The 13,336-nt window shown below is 37.6% G+C and overlaps 1 protein-coding gene across 1 annotated transcript in view; it reads left to right on the top strand.

Annotated features, from left to right (window-relative positions):
- Window positions 1–13,336, top strand: part of HMCN1 (hemicentin 1) — a gene marked incomplete at its 5' end in the record, with an annotated part of 201,165 nt that overhangs the window by 90,952 nt on the left and 96,877 nt on the right. Inside the window, 10 exons of the mRNA XM_082483753.1 lie at window positions 1,465–1,577; window positions 2,616–2,772; window positions 3,594–3,768; window positions 6,099–6,226; window positions 8,055–8,327; window positions 9,423–9,518; window positions 9,933–10,127; window positions 11,173–11,303; window positions 11,961–12,108; window positions 12,609–12,735. Of these exons, the coding sequence (XP_082339879.1) occupies window positions 1,465–1,577; window positions 2,616–2,772; window positions 3,594–3,768; window positions 6,099–6,226; window positions 8,055–8,327; window positions 9,423–9,518; window positions 9,933–10,127; window positions 11,173–11,303; window positions 11,961–12,108; window positions 12,609–12,735 (1,543 nt within the window). The remainder of the gene's footprint in view (window positions 1–1,464; window positions 1,578–2,615; window positions 2,773–3,593; window positions 3,769–6,098; window positions 6,227–8,054; window positions 8,328–9,422; window positions 9,519–9,932; window positions 10,128–11,172; window positions 11,304–11,960; window positions 12,109–12,608; window positions 12,736–13,336) is intronic.

The raw sequence follows: 13,336 nt of genomic DNA, 5'->3' as shown, positions 1-13,336 counted from the left end.
GGAGTTCTGACTAGATCTTGTTTGTTAGAGTTAAATTAATTTCTCAAATTTCCTCTTTTGTAATGATGTTACTTTGTAAAGTAACATGCTGGGAGATTGGATCCACTGCGCGGGAAAGAACTGAGTGATTGGGACTGCTTTTAAAATAAAATAAAAATAACACCATTTTGTGATCATAGAAGATCCTTATTTTTAAACATCTGCAAAGGTTGGGCTAGGCAGTCTTCATCTCTAGCTTTATTAACAAAACAGACGCAAGTAGAAGATTACTGGAAAACCATGAAAAGCACTATCTGGGGGTTTCATAACTAATATAAGGAAGCACAAGTCATGGGACAATTAGAATTAAAATTAATTATGAGTTTGCCAAAATGTTTTTGTTTGGGTTTTTTTCCTTTTTATTCTTTAATGAAAACATACCAAAAATTACACTGACAACAAGACAAAGTTTTAGCATTGTGGTGACCCATCTATATTTCAGCTGAAGATACTTGTATTAACTCTGTGTGGGGTCACAACCACTTCATGGTTTACAGCCTGAAATTTTCTCATGTGTTAAACTAATCATGGGAGCTTTATTTTAAGCTTCACTGATGACGCTAGAACATCCTTTTACATTAAGAACAGCTATTATTTTTTTAAGACAGGCAAGTACTCGGTGTCTGATAAGGTCTTCCATGTCAACACTAGTTTTTGGAATGTTTCAGAACTTGAGAACAGAAAGGAATTTATTTGTATGTTTTTAGAAGGATTTAGTCTTTGGTATTATAGCCTTAAATCTATCTTCTTTTTTCTTTTGCTAATTCAAAACCAGCACAGTTAAGTAAGGGAACCGGGGCTCTTATTATCTCGTTACTGATTTTGTGATCTGGTGTTTTTATTCAGGTTCATCTAACAGTCAGTCCCTGTAGAAACCATCACTGCAGTTAGCAGAACTTTGTAGCATTTATGACAGATATTAAATAAGCTTGGAGTGTGATCAGTTCTTCACTCTCATATCTGCTCTGTTCAAAATGTTGTCCATTGATGGAAATTGATTCAGCACCAAAAATGCTGAACCCATTTTCATGCAAGGAGCTGTATAGGTTGAATCACGCACAGTATCATTTTGGGAAGCTTGGCCTAAAATGTTGTCAGAGGATATACAAAGACTTTCTGAAATTATTGCAATCAACTATGTGAAATACCTACAGTTAGCTTAAAACTATGTGTACCTAATCCAACGATCACCCTATGGCTGACATGCTTTGTTATGAACAGGTACGTATTCTGTCATGGAAGACTGGAGAGTGGAGGAGAAAGTGCAGTCATTGTCAATGTTAGGGTTCAGAGAAGAGGCTGAAAATTCCCAAACCCTGCTGTCTGTATGAAGTAGTAACTGAATATAAGGAATTTATTGTAGGAGTTCTGCCATGGTTTGAAATCTGTCTTCTGCATATGTTTAACATTTACATTTATTTTTAGTTCTGCCTGTTATTCAGCATGGACAGCAGATATTTAGCACCATTGAAGGAATCCCAGTAACATTACCATGCAAAGCAAGTGGAGTTCCTAAGCCATCTATTGTCTGGTCCAAGGTAATTTATCATCTTTGAGCTGTTCATGGTGAAACATGAATTGAACGCATCATTTTGTTGTTGTAAAAACTATATGCAAGAAATGCGACCAAGAGCCTTAGTTGTGAGGGATCTGGAAATCTCTATTTATTTGTATTGGCTTTTGTTTCTTAGAGCAGTGTTTTCTGGCCATAGTCCAGACAGATCAATATTCTGTTCTTTGGAAGGGCTTTGGTTATTGCTCTATTATTATGTTTTTAACACTTTAGAAATTATTTATATTCCCGATTGATGCTTTGAGATTAGGCAACCTGCCACAGATCAAAAGTTCATTTTTGTTTTGAAGCCTTACTTTAAGATGACTTTTTTTTCTTCTCTGAGGAAAGTGTGTCTAATAGTGGCATGCTGGGGTTAACCATCTGTCCCTTTTTGATCATGTCCTTGACAAGATGTTTTGACATCAGAAATCAATGTCAAGATTAACTCAGTTGAAATCTTGATATTGTTTTTTTGAAAATGGGGTCTGTGAAAAGTAGCAAGTTTTCTGCATAAGAATCCCTGTGCTTCTGCTGTTCTTACTTCTTAGACAGTGACACTCAAGGAGTGTGAAAAGTTAGTTGAATTTAGTTAATTTATATGGATAGAATGTTGGGGCCAGGCTTCTTAGTTAATTCAAAATATTTTGTTCATCTCAGCCGTAACCAATAGAAATAGTACTGTAATGTAAACTAAAATATTGCTCAGTTTAGTCAGACTGCCTGCATATTGTTTGGTCTACGGAACTACATTAAAAAGCATGGAGCTTATTTCACCGTAAAAAATGTGTTATATTAAAAATACAGCAGTTTTCATATGAATGGATCACAGCAATGGGGTAAGGCAGGGGAGATACTGCACGAACCAACATTTTTATATTATTTAATAGTTTTCATGTTTTTGTTAGATTTTATTCTACCCCTGTAAGCTTCAGCTTTTATTGAATGAAATGATTGTAGTTTGTTTTATTTTAGAAGATCCAGACACTGTGGACTTTGTTTTTTGTTTCCCTTCTTTCCACAGAAAGAAGTAATTCTTTCCAGCAATGTGAAATTTTCTGCAGGGTCTGATGGAAGTCTACATGTAGTTTCACCAGGGGGTGAAGAGACTGGGGAATATGTGTGCACTGCAACAAATGCTGCTGGCTATGCGACACGGAAAGTCCAGCTGACTGTCTATGGTATGTATGAGGTAAAATAAAATATATTGTTGTCTCTGTTCCCTCATTGCATTCTACATGAGATGGTAAAACCCATTCAGGTGGATTGTGAACCTAGGATACGCATAGTGCAAATGGGATTTAAACTGATCTCTAATTAGTGCTTTTGACTTTGTCCTAGATCACTGCATCCGCATAGTAGGCAATTTTACAAATGGCTGATACTGAAAAGCCTATCCTTCAGCTGTTATGATTCTCTTAAAAACTCCTGATGCCTATTACCTTGAGTTCATGGACTAGGATCTTGGGCTGATCATAATTTCATCTTCTATGGAAGTGAATAGGAAGTACCTGTATAGGAATAGAAGTCCCATCTGATAGAATAATGAGAATCCATTAATCCCATCAGTCCCATGACTTTCTACCATCTCCCAGTATTATAAAAATTTTGATTGAGGTGTAGGCTTGCTTTGAAAAGCTTCTATGGCTTGCAGGTATTAGTGCTGTAGTGTAACACAGTTAAGGTATTGGTTGCAAGCTGTCTATGCAATACAGAGCTCAGCATATGCATGAACTATGTGTATTTGTTGCTATCCAGCTTTTTGGGTAGATAGTGCAGTCTTGCTGGTGTTTGTGGGCATAGGCCAGTATCTGAGCTACAGGCACTGTACATCAGCATTACAGTGATTTATGTCTATTGCAACTGTGTCATTAAAAATAGAATTGTAATGTTATACACCTGATAAAGAAATAGATGTTTAATCTGAAGTAAAATTGTATGGTGTTACATTTGTACAAATATGTATATTCATTGCAGCTTCTTAACATGTTCCATGTTATAGTGAAACCTAGAGTATCCAGGCCTGGAGACCAGCAAGGAAATGCATATGATAAACCCATAGAGATCTCAGTAATTGCAGGGGAAGATGTCACACTTCCATGTGAAGTAAAGAGCTTGCCACCCCCCATAATTACCTGGGCCAAAGAAATGCAGCTCATATCTCCGTTCTCTCCCAGGTAACAATGTTTGATGAAAACAAGAGTGAAATTGCATCTATATATATATAATTTCTAATTGCTCCAGGATCAATCAGAAGGTATTAAGTTGTCTTGCATGAGGACCCTTTTTTACTAGGTCTTGAAATGCTCTTTTCCAAACCAAGTGTATGTCTCTTTCTGAAGGATACTAAGACCATGCATCATTATACAGCTTCCGTTCCAGTGTGTGCTTATATGCAATCTCAGGAGGCCAAGACGAGAGAGATCCTGTTATATTTGTACTGTGGTGGTTACCCACGTAATCTGTACCTGACTATAAATGTTTAAAAACTGGTTTTCTTTTCTTATATTGTGCTTATATTTGTGCTTAGGGGAGCATTGTTTGTTACTCATATGAACTCTGGGCTGCCAGTAGAATACAGATGATGATAAATGTTTGGGGGTGCTTACAAGGGCTCATTGCTCACTGTGTTTTGGATACAAAAACTCTCAAGATATTCTTGAACATGTGAAAACATAGCTAAATGCTCATAAAAATGTTGAGTTGACGACCTTAGAGACTTGAAGCATTGGGGACTGTCTTGTATACAGCATGTGCCACAATGTTAGAATTCTTCCTTATTATTCTAGTATGGTATAAAATAAGAGAGGAAACAAGTAGGTGATTATTTTCTGTATGGTCCCAGTTGAAGTGCAAGGTACTATCACGGGACAAGCTAGTGCTTTCTGGTCTTCAAGGTACCTTAGAAGGGTTAAAGGCCACAGCTGTATTCATAAACTAGGAAATGGTAACGCTGGCCAAATGCACACTGTAGTGATTGCTGTGCCTGTTGTCTAGTGTCTCTCACTGATCCAAGTAGAAAGAATCAGCCAGTGTCTGAGCTGAATTAAGGAATCGTACAGACCTGAAGGTCAGCCTGTTTTCCTTGTGTCCAAATCTGCACCTCGGAGCCACCCATTCCACAACTCTGTAACAGTCTCAGCAAATAATAGCTGCTGGGCCAGGGTATTTGGGGAAGGAGGCTTGTGCACAGAGAGTGGATTTTTTGTTAGTAATCTGTGTGGAATTTTCTGCTGTGTCCTGTGAGCATGTTGCATGCACTAACGAATCCGCATTCGTGGTCCCTTACTTGTCCTCATTTTACCTCAGGGGACATTGATAAATTAGGCTACTTGCTCATGGATGTTGTGGGGAGATCCAAGTTGTCCAGAGTAGCATAAGTCCAGCTCAGCCCATTCCATAAAATTGTTTACAGATGTCAGCAAAAGTTAAAGAATTAGTCCAAACAAAAATGTTTGAGACCAACCAAAAGATGATGTTAGAAATGTGACCAGTAAACAAAAGAAGAGTGAAATCAGAAACGAAGGAACTTTTGTCAGAAAGCAAATCTAATTAGTGGACCAAAAAATGGAGATAAGTTAGCCCAGCAATCATCTTTTGGGGTTATTTAAAAAAAAATGTCTGGAAAGATATGGGCAGCAAAGGAGGAATCATATCAGACAGATTTGGGTGGATCAGAGGAAATAAACTTCCATTTCTTTCCATTCATCTCTCTGGGCCATTGCAATCCCCAAATTCACCATTTATACCCATATAATAACATTGTCCTAATTAGAGTGTGCCAGAGAAAAGAACACAGATGATACCACTAATTCCCCACCATCTTTGCCTAAATTCTGTAGATAAACTTGAGGGCTAGACTTGAATTTCTTCTTGTCAGTTCTTAGCTGTCATTTTTAATTTCCTCCTCATTCCCCCCCCCCCCCCCCCCCCCCCCTACATTTATTGTTTTTGCTTTCTACATAAGAAGAGTTTGGCTTAGCTGGCCAAGACTGTATCTTACAATGTTACAGAGCTGCAGTAAAAATCAATACTATGTAGTTAACTATTTAGTGAGTAATAGTGACAATTTCTATAAACATCAGAACCGGTAGTTTTGAATCAGAATACTCTACAGAAACTCTTCTTCCATCTGTAACTGTCTTTTTTGCCAGAACGAAATAGTATCAAAACTTTCTGAGCCTGCTGACCTGTGCTAGGCAAAAATTTGTGGCGGAAGGCTGAAGAGCTCCATTTCTCTACCTGGGTTTTTTTTTTTCCCTGTTTCTAGAAACAAGACAGATTTTGATATGTTCTGTACTTAGATAGAACCAAATTTTTTAATTTGTATCTTATATTTTAGATATTTGCTGTGTGTTCTGAATGCAGTGGCTCAGTATGGCACAGCTCAGTGTGCCCTGTAGAATGGTGTTATTTTAGCTTGTAGCAATCATTATCAATGTGTAAGTAGAGGTCATTCACCTTTCAATACATGTTTATACAGTGTATCTGCTTCTTATTTTTCCAGACATACTTTCCTACCCTCAGGGTCAATGAAGATTAGTGAGACACAAATTTCAGACAGTGGAATGTATATCTGTGTAGCCACAAATATTGCTGGGAATGCGACTCAGTCAGTGAAACTAAGTGTACATGGTAAGCTTTAACTTAAAGGACAATCTTCTGCAAGTTTCCACATGGAATTTCACATCATGCAGAGATTTCAAACATTTTTCCTTATGTACGTTAAATGCTATTGACGTGTATTCTTTCAGATCATATTATCTTCATCTGCAAGTTGTTGCTACTGGTTACGTGGAAAGGAAATGTATACACACACATATGTATACATGTATATATATATATATACACCCACCCCACCCCTCTTCCTTTAATGTTACTTAGACTCATGGAAGAATTATAGCACTATATGACGTCTGACTCTAAGTCAGCCAGAGGAGTTTTAAGAACTGAAAAGTTTTGTTCTAATGCACTTGGATGCTCTCTGTGCAAGAGACTTCTCAGCAGTAAGTTTGCAAAGAGTGGCTGAGGTCAGCAAAGTTGGCTGAAGCTTACAAGTGTCAAGTTCCCACCAACTTGATGGGAATTACGTATCCAAACTCTTTTGGTAGCAAATATAAAAGTTTGCTTGCATACGCAAAACCAGTGTGCAACTGTGTCACCTGTGGATAGGCAGCTGCTCTTGTCTTTGTGCACAGCTACATGAATAAACATTCTGCTGTGCCCACCTTTGCCAGCTAATACCTTAACCCACCTTACTGTACTTTCTCTATTCATACCAGCACCTTGTGCTTGTGCCTGCCTTCCTGCCCATCAGTGAAGGCGTTTAGTTGCTCTTGCTCAAGCTAGGACCCATGTCACCTTCCTTCTTCTTCTTACCATAGATCATCACATCGTCACTCCCTTATATCTCTCCTGCTTCCCAATTCAATTCTGGGGCCCCAACCATGGTCTTTTAACCACTTACACAACGTCACGTATTGTTGGCTCCACTTTCTCATTTATTCCTCCTCACCTGTGTCAGGTAGAAACACAGGTTTGTGGCATGTGTACCTCCTGCCAATGCTAAAGCACACAGGAGCGTGGGTTCAGGAGCCGTGGCCTGGCACAACCCAGATGAGGCTGATCAATAGTAATTATGGGTGTATAGATAGTTCTCCTATGGTTCATGTAGAGTTTGAGAGTGTTGCTGCCAATGCCCATTGCCAGCACATGCCTTTGAAGTGGATCACATACCATGAATGTACCAGACTGGGACATCCCAGCAGCTCTGAAACCTTCATACTACTCTAATTCAATTATAATGGCTGTAACAGACTACTATCTGATTCTGTGTATAGAGACATCTGGTATCAGCGCACATCTTTGTTTATCTGTAATTGTATATTAACAGAGAGTCTGGAAAAATGGCACTTGTTATTGTTTCAGACCTTCTTTATAGGTCTAATTACTGTCAACGATCTTTAGAAAGAAAAGCAATGTGGCAAAAGAATTATGTTGGATTTGTATTATTCTTTGGGACCAGCAAAATCTCTTCCAGTCATATTTTATCTCCTTGTGGAAGCATACAAAGATCGGGAATTAGGAGGAGGAAATTAAAATGTCGAAAGGAAAATGTAATTAACTTTATCATAAAAGCTTTTGAATTTTGTGTTATGAATAGCTGGTACCCATAGCTACTCAAATGGGCTTAATATAACAATATTACACTACTTATATGGAAGTTGGTACAGTAGAATTTGAAATGTAGCTTCTTCAAATAAGTTAAGCAATAGGGTATCGTGCATCCTGTCCTATGTAGAGAACATGCAGGTCTGCTTCCTTAGCCACCTGAAGAAATTTGATTTCTGTGAATAAGGAAGGACGTTTTCTAAAATGACAAAAACAGAAAAGAATTTTCTTCATGAATGATCTTGTACATTATTTTCTTCACATTGCTGTGGACTAAACTTGTGTTCCTTAGTTCTTCCAAAGATACAGCGTGGGCCTCGAGTTTTGAAAGTCCAGGCTGGCCACAGAGTTGACATACCCTGCAGTGCCCAGGGGATCCCTCCCCCAACAATCACTTGGTTCAAAGGTAGAAGTGCTGTGCCAATAGATGGTGGGCAGTTCATCCACAGCCTGGATGGAGCTCTAAGCATCAGCAATGTCCAGCTTCCTGATGCCGGAATCTACAAGTGTGTCGCTAGTAATGTAGCAGGCAGCGACGTGTCAGAGATAACAGTGCAAGTTCAAGGTATTTATATTAGGGCTGTAATCTTGCCTCCTGCCCTGGCTAGGTTTGGTTTCATGCCAGTGCTGTCTAGTTTATGTTTTGGAGGACAATGCTGTTTGCAGTTGACTGTTCCATAATGCAAAATCCAAATCTGTTTTAGATGTTATGTTCTGATTTTAATTAAGGAAATTTAGAATAGGAAAATAGTCTTTGGAGAGTTCACAGAAATAAGAAAAAGAAACTCAAAATATATTACTTTTTTTTTTAAATAAAAAAAGTCTTCAAGCTACTTACAATTTGGTTTTGTAGTAGGTAATTAAAAACAGATTTCAGTATGGGAAACCTCTTTTTTAAATATTATCTTCGTGTGTTCAGATGTCTTACATTTTCAGAGGCTCATGCTGAACCTCAGAGCCTGGTGTCACAGCTTTCAATGGAATTAGAATTTTGCATGAGCTGAAATTGAGCTCTCTACTCAATCAGTTAGCATGCTATTGAAATGATGACAGGGCAACCGTGATCAATGTGCCAATTTAAATATGTAGTATAACTCCTCATTTGATGGGCTGCCATACATCAATGTAGCATGACTGACTTATGCTAAGTAGGAATTATTTATTCTTTGTAATATTCTAAAGGCACTATTCCTATCCGTTTGGAGAGCTGAGAACTGCTTCTTACACACAACAAGGAACTGCTAGTAAATTTACTTAATTATAAATAATATTCTTTGTATAGTCTCAGTCCACACACAAGTTTAAAATGAGGTGAAAGAACAAAGGATGGAAGTAGTACTAATAAGTGGTATGAGAAAACACAGTGTAAATAGTATTTTTCAGATTTTGCAGAAACACTGTCTCTGCCTTCAAAACAAATATAGTGGGTTTTAGGGAGAACCAATTTCAGTAAAATTTGAAAGCCTCTTCGTACTGCTTACTTCCTAAATATTCCCTTTGAAATCAAGACTGCTTGTATAGTACACTTCATCAGTGTAAAGAGGGTTATTGGAATCTGACCTTGTGTGAATGAGACTTAGAAGTGTTATGTATTGCCAAACTGTATTTTTACATTTGGGACCAAAGGTCGAGAATTTTTTGGGGTCTAATTTTCTTTCAGAGTCTCCTACTATCGAGGATCTGGACCCTGCATACAATAGTCCCTTTCAAGAAAGAGTGGCAAATCAACGCATTGCATTCCCATGTCCAGCAAAAGGTGTGTATCATTGCTACCACTTTTAGTGACAAAAGTATATTTTTCTGTTGACCACTGAAAATTACTAAGTTTCTGTGTACTCCTTGGCATGGTAAAAATGTAGAATATGCACTGTATTTTCCATATGTAATTTATGTGGAAAAATTCAAAGAGTGATTTAAATAACTACCATGTGCGGAAGTTCTGTGAAAAGTCATGGGTAGCCAACAAGGATAATATAATGTTTAGGAATAATATTTTTAATGTTAAAATCATACTGTAACAGTCAGGGCTTCCTCTAAGTTTGAAAGCTTATGGTCTCTCTGTGTGTTGTCCTTGCCAGTAAGACTTCCAGCAAGCGTTGGGAGTTGTTTGAATCTTTCTTATTCTGAGCTGAGTGAAGCATTTCTTGAAGTTTCACTTTTTTCTTGTTAGGTATTCCAAAGCCTGTCATCAGATGGCTACGTAATGGAAGAGAGCTGACAGGCAGTGAACCAGGGATTTCAATTCTGGAGGATGGGACACTGCTTATCATAGCTTCTGTTACACCTTCTGATAATGGAGAGTATATCTGTGTGGCAACCAATGAAGCTGGAAGTACAGAAAGAAAATATAACCTGAAAGTTCATGGTAAATAATAAATACAACTATTGGGGAATTTTTTAAAAACATTTATCTTTTATTGTTGGAAATTGTATGCCCTAAATCTGCACATGTGCAGTTAAATGATAAAATCTAATCTGAGTACTTGCATTTCTATTATTCTGATACTCTCTATACTTTTTGTATAGATTTGTTCTCTGTGAATTTATGCACAAACCATCTTTGTTTTGCTCAGAGAGCTAGGTGTGTCTCATTGGTAGAGGGCTCTTAGTTATACTTTTGTACTGTAGAAATTAAAGATTGGGTGATAGATCTGCATTTCAAATATAAATACGAGAAAAGTTATTTATTCAAATGAACACAGAATAGGAGAATTCTTGCTCCTGATATTCTTCTTCCAGAATCCTAATTGGAAAATAGAAACTCTACAGGTGGCCTTGAGATATGTTTTTATATTTTGCTTCTTACAGAGTACTTTTATTCCAGCCTTGTTTGTTTCCCATGATAGTTAATTCTGATGCCCGAGCAGGGTTATATCCTTACCTTTATTCTGAGAAAAACAGGAATTCCATCTTGTGCCAGCAGGCCTTATCAGTGGGGTTTGAACTCTCTAATCCACCACGTAAGGCTATTCTCTTTGCATTCATAGTGGGACAAACGAAAGGCAGATGTTCTTAGGGTGACTGGAGCAGTGAAGAGGAAGGATGACTCTCTGGAATCTGCTTCCTTTATATGCTAAGCAAATAACATGGGATTTTAAAACAGAGATTAAATCTAAGATGAAATAAAATTATTTTTTAAGATTATTCTCTTAAAACGGTGATGGTTATTGTGTTTGAGTGAATTTCCCTGAGAGTCTGGTATTGGGCAAGAAAAGACTCTGTTTTTTGAGAAAGAGAGGAAAGGACACAGGGACGTAAGTCCAGAGCCAAAAGGCAAGTGGAAATATTAGGGAGAGAATGAAAAGGGTCTGAGAAATTTAGATTACAGTGGTCCTTGACTTGGGAGGAAGGAGGAAGTGGGAAATCACTGGAATAGAAGGCTTAATACATGACTTTGAACTTTCTTGTAGTTCCTCCTGAAATTAGAGATCAAGAAAAGGTGACAAATACATCTGTAGTTGTTCATCACCCTGTAAGTCTCTTCTGTGAAGTATCTGGTAACCCTTTCCCAGTCATCTCCTGGTATAAAGAAGATATCCAAGTATGTACAATTAATCTAATTGAAGTAACATAGCCATCATCAGTTTTATGTTGACTTTTGAGTGCTTGGTATGAGAATTTATTTAAAGTAAATACATGTACATGCCTTTACATATATTTAAACTTCACTAAGAACACCGACACAGAAAGCCAGCTAAATATGGCTGATCCATTAATTCAGCTATTCAATAAGTCTAAAGTAAACTTTTTATTTTCAAGATTCCCCTAGGAATTAGCCTTAGCAGTCTCCCTGTGTTGTAGATGCCAGAATCCTTGCAGAGGGGACAAATAATGGTGTGTTCTTCATTCTGTAGATGGAGAAATAAGAACTCTTGGAGGTGATTTGAATTTTTCAGGATTATCGTTGAGTCCTATGCTTCTACTTTTAGCTGTTGAGTGATAGTTTAAGATGAGGAGAGACCCCTTTATGCACCTTTGTGAGTGACCATTACCATTCTTTGGTTTTCCCACTCTATTGTATGTTGAGCTACAAGTCATATTGAATAGATTGCAGAAGTTGAGGAGATTAGTGCTATAACTGGAAGGCGAAACAGATTATCGTTAGACTAAAACTACCATTTTCTTATAAAAATCCAGCTGTGATATTTGGCTGATGTTACTTGGATCACATAAAGCTAATGTCTTGGGTTCTTTTAAGGTTGTGGAAAGCAGTACTCTCCAGATTTTGCACAATGGGAAGATACTGAAGCTCCTTAAAGCTACGATTGATGATGCTGGACAATATTCATGCAAAGCCATAAATGTAGCAGGAAGTTCTGAGAAGCTGTTTAACCTAGATATATTAGGTTAGTTCTGTGATTTTGCTTTTTGTTTGTATGTTGTTTTTTTCTTTTTATTTTTAAGATGGTGATCTGAAAAACAGTTGATAATTAGAAAGTCATTAAATTTCGATTTGTTATAAATTAATTCTTCCTCTCACTGTCCATTAAATATTGGCTGCTGAAGTACTCTTCATGGTGGCTTTTTAAGACTGAAAATCTGCCATTCTTGTAGTAACACAGACAAAATGCTGCTTTTCATTTCTGGACTTTGGTCTTTGGTCGTTTTGTATTTGGGGTGTACAGCAGTCTAACGTAGGAGTCGTCTTATGTACAGTTCACCAGCACAAGTGTGGAAGTGCTTGTCATGGTAGAAATGATGTTGTGATCTAGTAGAAGTCACTTTGCAGTGAAAACTAAAGTTGTTTCAAGGGAGCAGCATGATCCACTACTGTATTTCTTCTAGTTTCATAGCATGCCTTCCTAGTTAAATACCAGTTCTTTCTGTAATGTTTATCTTTTTAAAGTTCCACCGAGTATAATAGGTGCTGATAACCCTGGTGAAATTGCAGTCATCCTCAACCAGGAAGTCAGTCTGGAATGCAGAGCCAAAGGCTTCCCTTTTCCTGACATTCACTGGTTCAAAGATGGCAAGTAAGTATACTACAGGTTTTGTGGTTTATGTCTAGGTTATTCCTCCCTTAGAATGTAGAGGAAGAAGGTGCGCTGTACCAGCAAGCTCAGCTTTTAGCTACTTAACACTAAGTTATGGTCAGTGGATAAAACCTGTGGTGGTGTGAGGTGGTAAGTTCTTTAATCAGAAGCTAGTATCCTGCTTTTCTTTGTGAACTATCCCATTACTGACACTGGCACTTCCAGAGCAGATTTACAGTATTTGAAGCCAGACAATGCTTGAACCAAGACAAATGTAGCCATTTCTTTGATCTTGTTATGTCTGGATTATTTTAAACATATAATTAGTTAAAATACAGTTGTTTTGCCAACATGATTTTTTTGTTGGTAGACCGTACCCATATCAAACATTTTTCTAGCTAGTGCCTTGTGCGGTTCTGCATATATACATTAAAGGTTTTAAAGCATTTGTAGCCTCCATGTTTCAGTTCTTAATCTCATCTTCCAGGAAAGCATACCAAGGGAAGAATTCTTGGTGTCTTTAATATTAGCTGAAAAACAAAATGGGCGGTGTTCCTAAATAGTGTTGGTGTTTAACAATATAGTTCAGTATAGGCATTGG

Source organism: Vanellus vanellus (genome assembly GCF_965231255.1).
Source record: "Vanellus vanellus genome assembly, chromosome: 5".
Classification (NCBI taxonomy): domain Eukaryota; kingdom Metazoa; phylum Chordata; class Aves; order Charadriiformes; family Charadriidae; genus Vanellus; species Vanellus vanellus.
The sequence above is the reverse complement of the archived record's forward strand: the minus strand, read 5'-3'. Positions and strand labels throughout refer to the sequence as shown.